The 18,645-nt window shown below is 35.7% G+C and overlaps 2 protein-coding genes across 2 annotated transcripts; both read right to left on the minus strand.

Annotated features, from left to right (window-relative positions):
- Positions 1 to 2,762: 2,762 nt before the first annotated feature.
- Positions 2,763 to 3,747, minus strand: LOC125120693 (olfactory receptor 5M11-like). The gene is given in 3 exon segments (XM_047769160.1): positions 2,763 to 3,175; positions 3,178 to 3,261; positions 3,264 to 3,747. Coding segments are annotated over 3 exon segments (981 nt in total).
- Positions 3,748 to 9,915: 6,168 nt separating this feature from the next.
- LOC125121090 (olfactory receptor 1030-like) lies at positions 9,916 to 10,854 on the minus strand. Its single transcript, XM_047769396.1, has one exon. It carries the CDS (start codon positions 10,852 to 10,854, stop codon positions 9,916 to 9,918), a length of 939 nt encoding a protein of 312 aa, XP_047625352.1.
- Positions 10,855 to 18,645: the final 7,791 nt, after the last annotated feature.

The raw sequence follows: 18,645 nt of genomic DNA on the forward strand, positions 1-18,645 counted from the left end.
AAAGACCAAAGCCAATGACATTACACTTCCTGATATTAAATTATTTTGTAATGAATGAAAACAATTAATTAAATAATTAATTAACAATGAAAACATCACGGACATAAAAATGTACACATAGACCAATAAAACAGAATTGAAAGCCTAGAGATAAACCTGTGCACATTTGGTGAACTAATATTTCAAAAAGTGCTGGAAATACTTATTACAGACAGGTTAGTCTCTTCAATGAATGATGGTGGGAATGCCGGACAACCACATGCTGAAAAATTAGATTGACTCATCATAAATCCCTCACAAAAAATTTACCCGAAATAGATTAAAGACTTAAACTTAAGATTTGTAATGATACAATACTTAGAAGAGGTGTAAAACCTCTTTGACATTAGTCTTGCAGATGGCTTTTTGTATATGACAAAAAAAGGCATAAGCAACAAAAACAAAATTAGCCATTTGAGACTATATTAAACTTTTAAACTCTGCAAAGTGAAAGAAACCACCAGCAAAATGAAAAGGGAAAAAAAATGGTTTGGGAGAAAATATTTGCAAATCAAAACCCAAATATTTATAACCATGCATAATTAATAAATAATAATATATATGCATTATTCTACATACATATTCAAAGAACTCATAAAACTGCAAAAAGCCAAATAATCCAATTTTTAAAAATGAGCAAAAGACCAGAATAGATATTTTTCCAAAGAAGACATATAAATGGCCAACAAGTACATTAAGAAGATACTCAATATCACCAATCATCAGTGAAATACAAATCAAAACCATAGTAAGATATAACCTCACACTATTAGAATGGCTATTATCAAAAAGGCAGGAGATAATAAATGCTGGAGAGAATGTGGAGACAAGTATACTATTGATGAAAATGTAAATTGGTACAGTAACTATGGAAAACAGTGTAGAGGTATGGAGTTTCCTTAAAAAATCAAAAATAGAACTATCATATGCTCCAGTAGAACCACTTCTGGATGTATATCCAGAGGAAATAAAATTGTGATGTCAGAGGTATTTGCACCATGTTCATTTCACCACAGCCAAGGTATGAAGAAACTCTAAGGGCCCATCAGTTGATTAATGTATAAAGATACACACACATGCACACACACGTATGCTCAAAAAAAATGTATGCAATGGAATATTATTCAGCAAAAAGAGAAGGAAATTGGCATTTGCTACAACATGAATGATACTTGAGGACATTATATTAGGTGAAATAAGTTAGACAAACAGGAAGAAAATCACTGAATGATCTCACATTTATGTGGACTCTAAAAACGTTGGACTAACAGATGGCAGTCAGGGCCTGGAGGTGAGGGAAATGGGGAGATGTTGATAAAAGGGTACAAACTTCCAGATATAAGATGAATGAAGTCTGGGGAGCTAATGTATAGCATAGTGACTACAGTTAACTATCTAATGCGTGGCACATTTGAATGTGCTAAGAGAATAGATCTTCAATGTTTTCACCACTGTAGAAAAACAACAACAAATTGTCCTTGGGTGAGATGATAGATGTGACAACCAGTATTATTGTGATAATACTTTTTCAATATATAAATATATCACACCATCCCATTGAGCTATCATCACATCATACTAAACTTACAAATATTACATGTCAGTTATATATCAATAAATTTGGGAACATGCTCAGTATTTTTATAGTATACAGTCTCACTATACATTTTCAATATTAAAATCATAAGGCATATGTTCTCTGAAAAATAGAACTAAATTGTAAATATAGAACCATTAAAAATCTTTTAAAATCACAAATATATGTTCATTAAGCAACATCTTCTAAACAGTGCACAGGTTAACAAAGGCACTGGAAAAATAATAAAATATTTCAAGCTAAGGGATAAAACATACAAAAATGAGGGGTTTCAGAAAATGCACAGTGTAGGCAAAATATATAAAATTTTGTATAAGAAAAGAAGCAAGACAAATCAATTATCCAAATTTATTAAAAAAAAAACTAGAAAAGAAGGTAAAAGGAAAACCCTAGTAAGTTCTAAATTTTTCAAGTCCAAGCACACATAAAACATTCACTGTGTTCCTAGATCTGAGTTCCTTGATCCAAGCTTGGAGGTCTGAGGGAAGAGGTAGGTCCGTATAGATAAAGACCACACACTATATCCACAAACACAGGTCTAGGAAAAGAGTGATTATTCTATTAGTCTCACTTCCTATTCCATACAGACCAATAAAAGACTACTCTTAAAAAACAGAAAATTACTATCATGAACCAAAATTACTAGTTTTACTTGGTAAGTCAGGGGATGCCTACAGAAGGCTGTACTTCTTAGATTCCTAGACATCCCAAAATTTATGGTAACAAATATAGAATAAATATAAGGAACTAAGCTGAGAGCATGTTTATTCTGTTTATCATTTTAAATAGTAGGAGCATACCAGTGCTCCAGGGAATACCAAGTGTAATTTTCACTTAGAGCAGGGCTTCTCCAAATGTAATGTGTATAGAAAATACCTAAGATTCAGTTAAAATATTGATTTAAATATAGTGGATCTGAAGAGCAAAATGGAATTATTCATTTCTGAAATATCCAAACTAGTGCTATTTCTACTGATCGATGGACAGCATATTAAGGGCAAGGATCTAGAATAATAAATAAGTGCAGACCGTTTACTCGCAGACCCAAGGATATTTGAAACATGGCCAGAAAGAACTTGAAAACTTATCACACAAATCCAAATATGTTTGAGACAAAGGATTAGAATTATGGCTTATTGAAAATTGGAGGCATTGCTGTCTTAGTGACCACATTTCTACTGAGCACTCTCTTCAAGGCCTGTTTTACATCTTTGTTCCACAGACTATAGATCAACGGATAAGGCAGTGGACTTACAAAGGTGTAGAAGACAGCTGTGATTTTGGATTCTTCAACATTCTGCTCTATGGGTGGTTTTACATACATGCAGAAGAGGGTGCCATAAAAGAGGGTTACACCCATCATGTGGGAACCACAGGTGGAGAACACCTTTCGCCTTCTCTCTGCTGATTTGATCCTGTGGATGGTGGCAATAATGAAGGCATAAGACAGCAGGATGATGGTGAGGGAGTTGGAAAGGTTGAAACCAGCTGATATGAGCATGGCATGCTCTTTGACATAAGTATCAGAGCAAGAAAGTTAATGAGTGGTGGGTCAGCACAGTAGAAATGGTGGATGACATTGGATCTACAGAGGGTGAAACAGAAGGTCACGATGGCCTGGAACAGCCATTTGAGAAGGCATAAGCATAAAGAAATATGGCCAAGCACAAGCAGATCCGCCTGGACATCTTAACACTGTAGTGCAAAGGGTCGCATATGGCCACATAGCTGTCATAGGCCATGGCTGCCAGCATGTAAAGCTCAGTGAGAAGCAGTGCTATGGAAATGTAACACTGTGCAAAGCAGCCAGCAAGTGAGATGGTCTTCTTCTCTGAGAAAAGATTAGTCAGCATCTGTGGGGTTGCATTTGAGGTGTAGCACAAGTCCACAAAGGTTAAGTTGGTGAGGAATAAATACATGGGGGTGTGAAGGCGAGGATCCAGTTGGATTAACACCATCAAGCCCAGGTTGCCTAGGATGGTGACAAGGTAAATGACCAGGAACAGCATAAAGAGGAGAGGCTGGAGTTCTGGGCAATCTGTGAGCCCCAGGAGGATGAATTCTGTCAGTGCACTGGCATTGGTGATGGGCACTTTCTTCACCAGAAACATAAGCAATCAAAACAGACTGGGAGGGTGAACATCTTATCACTGACTGTGAAAGGATTTTTCTCTACACTTCCAGATGCCATTCAATGAATATTACCATAAACTAATGTTTTATTTCTACTGAGTCATTATTTCAGCTTTCTTATTTATGAACCACTATTATTTTCCTATCTCTTACCTGTGTGATTATGACTTTTATAGTGTGATTCTGGGAATGTACCTATAGATATCTATATTTCTGTATTTTCCTACTGGCAAGTGGCTGGGGGTTAAGTGGGGATGCAGGCCAGGGTGGAGGGGGTAGCGGGAGAGAGTCCTAGGAAACAGGCAAAAGAAAAGGATAGAGAGAAGGAGAAAGAAGACTGATGACAAGGGTTAAGCCCTGGCAAGATTATTCTAGAATGGAACTCAGCTTAATGGACTAGCTGTCCAGATGAATTTTCTAATTACAAGGAAATGAAAAAAGACTTTGTTTCAGAAGGAAAAAAAGGGAAATAAGCTTAACAGCAAACTTTTAGCAAGAATTCATTGGAATATTGTCCTTACACTTCTTTTATTAAATTCAAAACTATGAAAACCTATTGAAATTATAGATTATCAACTAAAATAAATGTACAATTGCAATATCTTACATTAAAAAATCCACAAAATAATATGTAAGGAGTTCATAGATTGCCTGTTTCTAACAAAAAAACTTTTGCATATTTCTAACAATAAGAACTCAGCTCTCTCTAATGCCTGAAAATGTCCTCACATTTGTGAGGGGTCTGCAGAATGTTTGCCTTTCTCTATTCTTTTGCACCAGTGACACAACTGTAAAATATTTCTGGGAAATTCAATAGAAATTTCAATAAGCCTGTTGTCTTGGAAATCAGTTGTGGTTCAAACTCTCCTACTAAAAGCATATTTTGAGCAAAGAGGGTAAAATTCGTGGGCCTCCATTTGAAACTTTACTACAATCTCCCTTTGACTAAAAATAAAGGTAGAAACATAGACTTACTTCTGCTTTGAATAGGCACCTATTTTCTCAACCTCTAATTAAGGAAGTTCATTGGTCCTCTATAAGCTGAAAAACGTAGTCGCATTTCTAGTAGGAAATGGGAAGTAGGAAGCTGCTTTTAAAGCAAATCTCAGGAAGATGTAAGAGCAACATAAATGAGTATGACATGGGACTAACCATTCTCAGGATTAATTGGAACACTTGGGATCAGAAAGCAAATCACAGGCCTCAGTTGTATTCTCCATCATTTCATATAACTATTTGCCCAAAGAGCTTATGTGGAATGCACACATGAAATTTCAACTTGAAATTTTGATGATTGTCTGATATTTTATTATTTTTTTTTCTTTTTACAGATGCACCTGCAGCATATGGAAGTTTCCAAGCTAGAGGTCTAATCAGAGCTGCAGTTGCAGGCCTACACCACTGGTACTACAAAGCCAGATCCAAGCTGCATCTGCAAACTACACCACAGCTTGCAGTAATTCTAGATCCTTAACCCACTGAGTGAGGCCACGAGGTGAACCCTCATCCTCACAAACACTATGTTGGATTCTTAACCCACAAAGTGAAAACGGGAATCCTTCTTTTTCTTTAAACCAAAACTCTCCTTTCCAATATCCAGAGCTTTTATAAATGTCTTTCCTGATGAACATCAATGTCTTAGGTAGGGTCAGGTATGCATGGGAATGTGACACAGACAAGGCGATTGGCAAACACCTTTTATGTAGGAAATTTAATTGATTCCTCAAAGTAACTCTTAGAGGTAGGGACTCCAACCTGCACTTTCAACTAAAGAGCCAGAGGTTCCACTAAGGAAAAGTAAACCCTGTGCCACATGGCTTGAAAGAGACAGGGTAGGATTTGAATTCTTGCCTTCACATACCCAGCTGATGACTGTGTCAACTGCAGGTAGCTTCCATCTCTCAATCTAAAGTCATAGCTTGTCCTTCACCCGTTCGCCATTTTTTAAATACTTCATTAGCTTTCCTTCTCCTCATCGGATTCCAGTGTGTCCTGGCACTGACTAAAAGGCTCAAATTGAAGTCTTCTCCAGTGATCCTTTCTCTGCCTCCACAGAACTGGGTTTGACCTCCATCTTCCATGCTGTCTTACCACTCTGCACCACTGTTGGCTAACACACTGTTTTAGTTATCGGCTCACACAGTCTGTTTTAGTTATCCGCTAACATGTCTATTGCCATCACCAGATCACAAACTCTTGCAAGAAAAGACTGTGATTGCCACAGCTAGCACACACCTGAAGATAATAGCTGATCAATAAATTCCTCCTGAATAATTTAAGGAGTGTGCAACGTGCAGTTAATTCAGGGAAGGTACCACAAATTTTGGTTATCCTCCCTCAGATAACTCTACTTATTATTGAATGCATTTCTTCATTCCTCAAAAATGAAACTCAGTAAGGCGATGATATGGGATGAGAGACTCTCTTGTTTAAAAAACACAGGAAAGAAGACAAGTGGGAATAATAATTAGATATAGGTAATAGGCATTGAATACTTAATATGTGCCAGGCATTATTCGCTTGATGACTGTACAAGCATTAGCTGAATTAATCTTCACAAATTCTGTGGGTTTTTAGTGTTATCTCCTTCATTTTATAGAAGAGAAACTGAAGCCAGTAGAGGTTAATTAATTTGCCTGATATGTATAGCTAATAAATTGTAAGGTTGAGGTTCAATTAGGCCAATCAATAATCTTTTGTTATCACATTGATTAGGAAAGAAATGTGACAAGCTTACACAATGCTATGGACTCTCTGAGTACAGTAGCATTCATTCAACCAGTAATTCATTCATTCATTCATTCATTCATCCATATAGTTAACAAATATTCAGAGAAAACACCATACTATAAATGCAGAGGTGTGTAAGAAAAAGTCAAAAGATGGTTTGTGTCCTTAAAGTGTATTGGTTTTGTGGTGGGGGGGTGAGCCATGCAAGTTGTAAAATCAGGCTTTAGATTATCAAGAATTAGTGAAAGTCATGTTGGAAAGTGAAAGGTAGTAGCGCTTGTACTACTCAAATAGCTATAATGCAAGGGGCATGGTGATTTTTAGGTCAATAGATGTTTACTAAGAACCATTAACATCTTAGGTTTTTGGGAAAATGCTAACTTTGACCAGTGAGCAAAGCCAGACATTCACCTGGCCCTTAGGAAGCTGACAACCCTGGGTATAATATATAAATGAATCAGTCATACATGTAATGTTGAAATTATAGTCATGTACAATTCTACAAAGTTATAGGATGTTGTGAGAACATACACTAAGAGGATAGGACTTCAAGAGATCAGCCAAGGAGGCACTGAAAATGCAGAAGCATAAATACAACTAAATTACAACAAAGACAAAAACTGAAACTGACAATAAGAAAATTCTTTTAAAAAGACAGAGAAATAACAAATAATATGGTAGTGTCACTATCTGTATAACCAAATAAAATGAAGTCAGAAAATGAGATACTTTTAAGTACTGAAAACAATTATCTGTCTGTTTACATTCATACCCAAATAAATTCTTCTTTGAGGATGAAAGTTAAGACAAGAAATTCTCAGACAAGTAAAAACAGAAAAAACTCTCACTGAAGAAACTGATTAAAGGTTCATATCACACAGAAAAAAACTAAATCATGAATGAGGCTTGGGTGCAAAGAGTGCAGTGAGAGAATCACTGACAAGTTCACTAAAATTAAAGGAACAGTGATATTGGATAATATTAAGTACAAATATAATTGTAATTATATATAATATATAATATCTAAAGTTCATGATTAAATAATAATTTATTATGAATGATTTATTCTAAAGTTACAAATGACAGCACATAAATTAGAAGCAGGATATAACTAGATTAAAAATATTCTAAATTTCTTTTATTATTTTATAGCAATGTAGACTTACCAATTAACAGAGAGTTTGAGTATGAATATTAAAATTTAAGGGAATTTATTAAAATCAAATATATAATAATCAAAGAGGAAGTAAAAAGAAAAGAAACTTAGAAAATGCAATTTAATTCAGAGTAGGTAATGGGTAAAAAGGCATAGGAAAAAATTTGTAAAAAGCACAAAATACACTGTTAGAAAGTATTCTATTCCTAAGTATCAATATTCACAGTAAAATAAGAAACTCCATGATTAAAATGACTCAGGGCCTGAAAATAAAAGTGTGTTTCTCATAGGGAAATGAGTCAAATAAAAGAAAACAAATGCTGTACAATATCATTATATGTGGAATCTGAAAAGTCAAACAAAATAGTAACTTTAAAAAAGAGAAATAGATTTGCAGATATAGAGAAGAAACTAGTGGTTACCAGTGGGGAGAAGGAAGGGGGAGGGACAAGATAGGTTTAGAGAATTAACAGGTACAAACTACTGGTAATAAAATAAATGAGTTACAAGGTATATTATATGCCACAAGGATATAGCCAATATTTAATAATGACTATAAATGGAGTATAACTTTAAAAATGTGAATCACTGTGTTATACACCTGAAATATATAATATTGTCAATCAACTATACCTAAATTATACAAAGGGTAGAAATTCATATAACAGGTGCCAACTAACCAAAAACAACTAAAAAATACTGCTGAAGATCTACAAAAATCAGGAAAGACTTTTAGATTTTAAGCATCAGAGACGGGTTAGAAACTATAAATGATAAAAGGAATATTATTTCAGCACCTGACATGATCTAATAATATAGCCTCAATGCTTAAAGAAAAAAAAAATTACAAAAAGAAAGACACAAATCCACAAACATTTCTCTCAGCTTTTATACATGAAACAATAAAATGTTTGTAGAGATACTGAAGATCTGAAAAAAGAACAACAACAACAAAAAAAATCAAGTAGATTAACCTAATTGATTCCTGCTCTCCTCAACTTCCATCTCTTTTCAGAGCTTTCCACCAACACAGGCTACTCCATCTTAAATGGCTCAGGAGAAGATGTCAAAGATGACAAAAAGGGTTCCATGACATGAAGGGGTGTGCAATATCTGAGTTTCTAAAATATCTGAAACAAAAGAGATGTTGTGTGAAGACATAAATGATTAATTGTGCTTATACTAGTGGTCTTTATACTAGTTTACATGTTTGGCTGCGTATAGGAAAGAGTTCATAACCAAAAATAAACAAAAGCTGAAACCACAAAATCAATTTTAAGAAATGGAAACACATTGATTAAAAAAAATTAAAAGAAAGAATTTGGAGCTCCTCCTGTGGCATGGGAGTTAAGAACATGGCATTGTCACAGCTGTGGCATAGGTTGTAGCTGCAGCTCAGATTGCACCCTTGGTGCAGGAATTTCCATATGCTGAGGGTATGGCTGAAAAAAAAGAGAGAGAAAAAAAAAGAAACAATTAAAAAATAATACAGGTGTTCTCTTTGCAGCTAAGTGGGTTAATAACAATAACCTTTCAGTGTCCATGAGGACTTGGGTTCAATCCCTGGCCTTGCTCAGTGGGCAAAAGATCTGGGGTTGTCACAAGCTGTGCATAGGTAACAGTTGAGGCTTGGATCCAATGTTGCTGTGGCTGTGATGTGTGCCTCGGCTGTAGCTCTGATTTGATAGTGATCCTGGGACCTTCCATATGTGCAGGAGCCGCCATAAAAAAAAAGAAAAAAATTAAAATTAAAAAATACAAAGGAAGTTTGGCATTTTCATCAAAATCCTTCTTGGAGTAATTACCTGAGATTCCTCAGGATTTTCATTGTTATATAACTTGACTGCAAGGAAAAAAAACAAAATAATGCATGTTATAGTTGACAAGTTTCTGGAAATTAGTTTGGGAATCATTAAAACCTGAAAATATAAATTGTCAATGCTGTAGCATCATTTGATAATTCCCTGTTTTATAACTCGGTACACATATGAGTACTCTGGATAGAATTACCTGTCATTTACTGGTTTTATAGAGCAATCATAATGCTTTCTGGACTTATCTTTGAATTTCTATGTGGTATTTCTTTTATTTGACTGAGACAACATGAGCTAATGATTTGACACATTCATCTAAACCTTATAGGCAAATTACAAATGACAAAATAATACCCAGTGACGAAAGGTGATTTTTTAATTTAACGTGCTCACATATTGTTCAGGGAATACAGATATGTTACATAATTGTGATCAAAATGTTTACCCTATTTTACAAACAATTTCCTTTGAAACATTCTCCTTATTGCTCCTTTAACATCTTTGTTCCGAAGGCTATAGATCAAAGGGTTTACCATGGGACTCACAAAGATATAGAAAACAGCTACAATTTCCCCTTGTTCTACAGATGCCTCAGAAGGAGGTCTCAGATACATGCAGAACAGTGTCCCATAAAACACAGTGACAGCCATCAGGTGGGACCCACAGGTGGAGAAAGCCTTGCGCCTCCCCTCGGCAGAGCGGATACGCAGAATGGCTCTGAAAATAAAAATGTAGGAGATGAGGATGATGGTGAGAGAACAGGTGAGGTTGAAACCAGCCACCACAAACATGGCAGTCTCTTTGACATACGTATCTGAGCAGGCCAGGACTAAGAGAGGTGGGTCAGCACAGTAGAAGTGGTTGATTTCATTGGGTCCACAGAAGGAGAGGCGGAGCATCAGGATGGTCTGTGCTAGACCATTGGCAAAGCCGTAAATGTAAGGAGCAGCAACAAGAGCGAGGCAGACACTTTGGGACATTTTGCTCCCATAGAGCAAGGGTTTGCCGATGGCCATGTAGCGGTCATAAGCCATCACTGTGAGCAAATAATAATCTGTGATCACCAGGACAATGATAAAGTGGAATTGTATGAAGCAACCAAGAAAAGAAATGGTTTTTCTCTTGGATAAGAAATGAACCAGCATCTGAGGAGTGACAGTAGTTGTGTAACAGAGATCTACAAAGGCGAGGTGGCTGAGGAAGAAGTACAATGGCGTGTGAAGTTTTGAGTCACTTCTGATTAATAAAATCATGCTGACATTGCCGATTACTGTGATAAGGTAGATGACGAGGAATACCACAAAAAGGAGAGGCTGCAACTCAGGTCGATCTGTCAGTCCCAGGAGAATAAACTCAGTCACCGCTGTGTAGTTGTTCTTTAACATTATTTGCTTAGCGTCAAATGAGGTCTAAAGTAGAGGAAATAAACATGGCATTTGTCTTTTGTTATTTTGCTGCTATGCACATCATGTCATCTAATACATACTGTCCTCAAACTTGTAAATATGTGTGGCATCAAAAAATAACCTAGGGGTCTCCACTGTGGCTTGTTGGGTTAAGGATCCGACTGCAGCAGCTCAGGTTGCTGCAGAGATGTGAGTTAGATCCTGGCCCTGGGAAGTGGGTTAAAGGATTTGGCATGGGGGCAGCTGTATTTTAGATCAGCAGCTGTAGCTCACACTCAGTTCCTGGCCTAAGACCTTCCATATGCCACTGATACAGCCACTAAAAAAAAAGGGAAAGAAAAAAAAAGGAAAGACAAAAGAAACTAGTAAGCATGTAATTGATGTTCAATATCTAAATTAATATATAGCTCCTTTATATAAAAGAAGTTATAGATTTAAATGCTTTTCTGCAAATCTTTCCATATTTGAAAAGGCTTCATCTCTTCTGCAAATTCCACTATTGTAAATTGTTTACTTAGGGTCCCCTTAAACATTACTTTTCTTTGGAATTATGATACTTTGTTTTTCAATATACCTTTTGCTGTAGTGTCTAAAGCATAGGTCATTGAAGCTCTGGTGCTTTCACAGCTGAATAAAATAAAAGGAAGTTGAACTGACATGTGACACAGATCCTTATAGAACCAGGACCTGTCTACCTGCCCTTCTAAACTCAAGGTCATTTTCAAGCAGGTCCCTCACCCTGTAGTGCAAACACTTTTTCACCACACTTATCTATCTCAATGGCCCTCATATACCAAATCTTACTTAAATTTTTAGACTCAGCTCAGGAGAGGGTTGGATTTGTATAATATAGAGAATTGTTAGGGTCAAAGCTTGGTACATGGGACACAAAAATCACTGTTTTTTTGTATAAAAATAAACATGTAGTACATAAACAATACATAATATATATGTGTATAGGTATATACTTACACATTTTCAAGGTATTAAATTTTCAAGGGGGGATACTGATTAGGGGAAAAATAATGTATTAAAAGTCTCCCTGGTTGAGTAGCTGATAATTATTAAAAAAAAAAAGATTGACATATATATCCCCAAAACCTAATGACTTTCGTTGTAAATCTACCTCAAGTTAATTCATGCAAAACATAACCTGATTTAAATTTCATTAGAACATGTAAAATATCATATTGATAATAATAATCTCATTACCCATACAACTGAGGCAGTATATAAGAAATCATAGAGTGTATCTCCCAACATTTGTGCAGTATAAAAATGACCATGAAGACCATCATGGAAAAAAATCTGTATTTTCCTTCAATAGCCAATAACCAGCTATGTCAATGTTACACTGACTCTTGTTAATGGCTGTAGTGCCTAAATGGACATAGGTCACTTTGTAAGGCATTTGTTTATTGTTTTGCTTTTTTGCTTTCCTTTTATAGGGCTGCACTCACGGCACATGGAGATTCCCAGGCTAGGGGCCCAATCAGAACTCTAGCTGCCGGCCTATGCCACAGCCACAGCAATGTAGGATCCGAGCAGTGTCTGCAGTCTATACCACAGCTGATGGCAATGCCAGATCCTTAACCCACTGAGTGAGGCCAGGGATCAAACAGGCAACCTCATGGTTACTAGTTGGATCCATTTCTGCTGCGCCACAGTGGGCACTCCTGTAAGTCCTTTGTAAATGAATCACTCCAGCTTTCTTACCCCTTTGCATTATCTCATTCTGCAATTGAGGATTTTGGACTTACTAACCAGGGTGACAAAATGCAAGACAAATCACTTAAATCAATGAAATCATAATAGTTCTGTGGTTTTCTAAGTTCATAAAATTATAGTTGTCATAATAAACATTTTTTTTTGGTTCTGGGGGTGTATTTTTAACATCTCTAATTATTAAATCATTAATAAAGAGTCAAAATAATCAATATATTCACCCTTTTTCACTGTGAGGAATGAAGCAGTGCAAGCAATGAAAATAATAGATCATTTAATGGAGTACTTTATGGTAATAACCTTACCTGATAAAATACAACACAATGTCCTAACTTACTGAGCAAGGAAAGTGAGAAAGAAGCATTAGTAAGTGGAGAGAAGTGGCTCATGGGACAAACAGGCTTTGCATCTTTAAAGATCACCTTCACCTTGAGGCTCTGTCAGGTGGCCTTTCATCTACTTCTTTTTCCATTATGATCCTACTTCACTGTATAGGTAAAAATATTTGTACTCTGAGAATAGCATAATTTAAATCAAGACATTTGCTAATTCATCAGAATGTGTTTTGGACCATAATTTTATTCATATTAATTAAAATGTTATCTCTAATTTCAAAATATGTTTTAACAATTACTAATCCTACCTATGAAAGAAGAGTGATCTCCCAATGACAGTACCAGATTGAAGAAACTCGAGGTTTATAACAGATTGTGCACGAGGGACCAACTCCCTATGGTTCAATTATTTCTAGCAGAATGTCATTCAGACTATAAGCAACCATCTATAATTTTTTTTGTTTTAAAAACTTAGGCTCACCGAAGGACATGAATTTTTTGCCACTCCCCAGTGTCATCAAGGAAGGAATCGTCCTGAAGTGATGAAACAGTGGATTCTCTCTTATTTTAATGTCTGATAATTTAAGACTTGACTTGGGATATAGTAAGTTATCTTATTTACCACACACAAGATAGAAAACTGCATGGTATACAGAATAAGTTTTGGAATGTGGAAAACCACTGGAATATCAATTAACAATTCTAGAACTTGAGCTAATTATTTCCTGATTCTGAGTCCTGTTCTTTCCATTTTGAATATTATCTTTTATCCACAAAGGGAACCTTGTGGATATAGCAATAATATAAATGTGCTGGTGATTCTTCCTTTATCAGCCTTCCCCACCCAGACCTGTTGTCTTTTCTTCTCTACTTTGCTTTCTCTACCTGGAATTTCATCCTTAGATTCCATCAACTATAGCTCTTTTGGTGTCTACTTTCCATTTAACTTTGGACCTTGGGTGAAACCAGGAGCATGTCAGAAGTATGAGGAAGAAAAAGTAGCCCAATTTGGTTTTGTATTTTCCCCTAGTTTCACAAGGAAGACTGCTCTGAGTAACGTTCTTCCTGGTTCTAGCTCTCACTGGATTCCTGATAGTAGCCTCTGGCTGCTTTGGGACTAGGATGGAAATTCCTTTCTGCAATTAGCCTCCAAGTGCCTCAGCTTCTCGACTGATTTCCTTTATCGTTACTTGTATTCTGTCTTTTCATTAAATATTCTTCAGTTAAATATTCTGAGTAGAAGTTTTTTAAGGATGTGTCCTGACTCACATTAGTTTGACACACAGCAGTTACTCAATAAATGTCACAGTGGAAGTTACAGCAGTAAGAATAATTATTCATTTTGTTAAAAGTTTAAAAATTTGAGATATTCTTGGCTTCACCATTGTTGGAGGGCCAAAGGGCCATTGAATCACCCTTCTTCTGGATGCTGGATCAAGTAGACTATACAAAGGATGCAGGTGTTAATATTATGCTCTGTTGCAGGTGAAATTGGATTTGAGGGTGCAGCTTAGGCATGATTTTCTGTCCCTTTTCTCTGAACTGACCTCACCCAGGCATAGAAGAGCTATGAGAAAATTTGCTCCTCTCTTCCCTTTCCAGAGCTACAACTAGTCAGCATGTTCCACTGAGATGAGAAATGTGCATCAATCACAGAGGAAGAGAATGTTTTGTATTGAAATCTAGGCGGCTGCAATGATATTTTTCATACTCTCACCAATCTCCATTCACCCTACTAAGGTTGATTTGGTGGTGTATATGGAGAAGAATCTGAAGTTCTCCAAAGTCTTTCCCCCTAATGTCATTTAAAACCCTCTTCCTTAATCCTTTTTATCATAGTTCACACCCTCTTTCAGCTGTGTACACATTCCAGAAATTTCTGTCATCCATGATTTCTCCCCTCTCATTCCCACTACCTCCCTTAACCAAATATTACCTTCTTGACTTTTTAACTATCTTAAAGGTCCAATTTTTCTACATGAGGAAGAAGAAAGAGGAGGAGGATGAAGAGGAGGAGAGAAGGAGGAAAGAAAGGAATTCTTGCTATTGAAAAGAACTTCAAAGAAATTTGCAACAATAGTTGAAAAGTTTGGGGAGACCCCTTTTCTTGATTTGGGGTTTTGTTTGTTTATTTTGTTTTGTTTTTTGGCCACAGTGAGCAGCAACAGCTTGATGTGGGATCTCAGTTCCCAGATCAGGGATTGAACTTGGGCAGCAGCAGTGAAAGCATTGAGTCATAACCACTAGATTGCCAGGGAACTCCCTGGGAGATGTCTTCTCTTAAAAGCTAAAAACAAGTTTTACTAATTTATTTCTCATATAAAAATTTCAACTTTAGGGAAGTGCTATGACTTGGAGTTGCATGATGCAAGAAAAACAAGTAATGATTCTGACCACATTTTATCTCATCCTGTACTATCACACTATTAACCTAGTTCCAGACTCCATCCTTTTAGCTTGGAATATATGCACAACATATACACTTTACATATATATTATACTCACACACACACACACACACATACATAATGCATATGTATGTGTATATATACATGTGTGTATATATAGTGTGTATTTATGTATAATGAACATACACACACAAAATTCAGCAATTTTGAAAATTGGCTGAAACATAAATACCCATTAAACATCTAAACCCATGTGATCTGAATTGTTTGCAGAATCAGCCCAGAAATATCTAAAAGAATAATAATTTATCTTGAAACCTAGCTCTACATCCTTGGAAAAAAATGTCTAATTTCTTCAATATTCAGGGTTTTCATTTCTAAGAAATAAATTATAATATCTCTAGCACAGAGATCGTAAGTATTAAAGAAGATTTAATTTTCCTTGATAATAAATATGCATATCTATTTTAATAGGTTCATCACACTAGTTTCTGGTATCTAATAAATATTCAACAGATGGCAGTAACTGTCAAACTAAGACAGCTGCAAATGTGTGCACTTTACCACCATAAAATATAAATAAATTGTGAAAAGACAGCTTTATAAATTCTCTGTAACTGCTTTCCTCTTCCACAGGAGTCCCAGTTATCTGAGCAGAGATATGATAAAACAAGTTTTTAAAGTATGTTTTTTATAGTGAATCTACTATAAAACTAATTGTATTTGTTCAACCTGAATTTTAAAAAGTCGGAGAGAATTGCAGCTACCAAAGGCATTTGTACAGAGTATATAATGATGAAGTTGATTGTAAAAAACATCCATGAGGTCATTGTGGTACATCAATGATCGTAACATTGATGAGCAAATTCAAATTTTATAATGAACCCAAAATATAATCTTAAGGGAAGAAATACAATTTCTTAACTACACATTAAAATGTAATTTCTGGAGTTTCTGTCATGGCTCAGTGGTTAATGAACCCAACTAGTGTCCATGAGGATGCCAGTTCAATCCCTGGCCTCGCTCAGTGGGTTAAGGATCTGGCATTGCCATGAGCTGTGGTGTCCGTCACAGATGAGGCGCAGATCCGACGTTGCTGTGGCTGTGGTGGTAGGCTGGAGCTGTAGCTCCATTTGACCCCCTAGTCTGGAAACCTCCATATGCCTGCTGAGTGGGGCCCTAAAAAAACAATGAAATAAATAAATAAATAAATAATAAATAAATAAATAATAATATTGATTTCTTCTAACCAATATATTTAATGAAGAATTTGACAATAACATGTATTTAGGACTAAATGTCATAAAACATGAGAGAATAATATTATAGGATAGTTTTACCCATGTCAATAACCAACTCAACAAAAAACATTTCAGAATGACAAATTAAAGAACTTATAGGCCTTTTCTCCCCCCTAATCAGTAGGGTCTTTGCCACCTGATAAATAAAGTGCTTTTATGTGCTTTTATTATTCATTCTTTGCATGTTTATGGCACTATATAATATATATATATATATATATATCTGCACACACACAATATTTATCTCAAATTTTTACAAAAATATAATATATATATATATATAGTATATTTATCTCTTATCTTTTCAGAAAAATGTTAATGACCAATAACTTTAATCATCATATAAGTTAAGTTGTTATTTCAAGATATAATTACACGTAAACTTGTGAAGAATGATTTTCCTTGAAAGAGGAATTTTGGACTTACAACAGTCAATTATTTCAATAAAGTCTTAGTTGATCTTTCTTTTAGGTAAATGCTCAATCCTCATAGTTTAATGCTTTTCCCCCTCATATGACTCATGAGGCCTCCCAGCATGGGGAAGAGAAGCTTTGATCTGCATCTATTATTGTGTGCTTCTCTCTAGTATTATCTTGGCCCTCTCACCTGCATGGATACTCTGCTCTGCTGCTATCCACTAGCACAAATGTGTCTTGGGGTTGTTACTCTCTCTGTTGGACAGAGCCTGCTAATTTTCTCTGCTGGCCCAACTGCAGCTTGGCTCTTGAGGGAATTAGTGACTCTGTTTAGGGTCTTTATATTATTGGGAACCTGGTCTAGGAAGTCTACCGTACAGTAGTCCAATTGTCTGGTGCAACATGTCTTCATCATCAAATTTTAGCTGTTTTCATATTTCTCGATTAGGAAGACACTGGAAATTTGGGAACCAGGTTACCGGTTATACCTCATGGAAACCAAAGTTACTGTAGGAGCATTAACTCAAGTCCAAGCATGAACTGCTTAAGTAAGCTGAGCCCAAAGTTTACTTTGCTTTGGCTGTCCAACCAAATGACTCAAGGCCAGAGTCTACAGCAAGGAGATTGGGACACCCAGTCTCAGACAGATTCCCCTACACCCTTGAATAACCTTTTGCTATTTTTCTATTGATTGTTATTATATCCATGCTGAAAGGCATGGCTTAGAGCTCTTTAATTTTTTTCTGTAATAATCAACATTTTTTTAAATGTCAAGCATAATAGGTGAATGGAGTTTGGATAAGAAAGATTGGTTTGATCATATAGAAGATGTAAGACTACCATCCTATTTTTGTTGTTATCTGTAATAGTATTCTTATAAACCTAGCCAGAAATACTAGGATTTGACTCTGATTTCAAATACTAGTGTAGACAAGACCTAAAAGGAAATAGTATATGAGTTAATAGTTATCAAGAATCATAAACTAAACGAGTGGTCCAAGATAATATGTCTACTTGAATTAATTTCATGTAAACTAACTGTTCATTAGATCTGAGAGTCTAAAAGCTGATTCCCCTGCAACTTGCACTTTAGTTCATGAGATGAAATTACCTTATATTACCAGTGAAAATGAGGTAAAGTATAGTTTACATGAAAAACCTCTAATTCACAACCTTCTGTTTATCATCACCGTTTGGTGTTTACTCAATAAGTCTTCACTACATTTTACCTATGAACCCAAATATTTACAGATTGCAACTGGAGAAGTCAAATGAAATTGACATGAAGGTTGTCCTCAGATACTTACTGTCCTTAAAAGAAATAGAAAAGTTATAAAAGGAGACAAGGATCATAAAAGAGACAGAGAAAGAGCCATGGGGATTCAGAAGACAGAAACATTATTCCAGGGGAAGATAAGATAAGCAGAGATCTTTTATTACAAAGAATGTGGGAGAGCGTTTCAGCTGCCTGAGAACTACTCCCAAAGTCAAAATTGGTACTATGCGCTTTTACATTTACTAAAAGACACTGTGAGCTTCTAATGATCAACCCATACATTAAGATCCTGTTTATTAGGATGTGACT

This window comes from Phacochoerus africanus, chromosome 2 (assembly GCF_016906955.1).
Source record: "Phacochoerus africanus isolate WHEZ1 chromosome 2, ROS_Pafr_v1, whole genome shotgun sequence".
NCBI lineage: Eukaryota > Metazoa > Chordata > Mammalia > Artiodactyla > Suidae > Phacochoerus > Phacochoerus africanus.

What these genes read in the sequence shown, in the direction of transcription:
- LOC125121090 (XM_047769396.1), bottom strand. Translation starts at nt 10,854, where the DNA reads ATGTTAAAGAACAACTACACAGCGGTGACTGAGTTTATTCTCCTGGGA.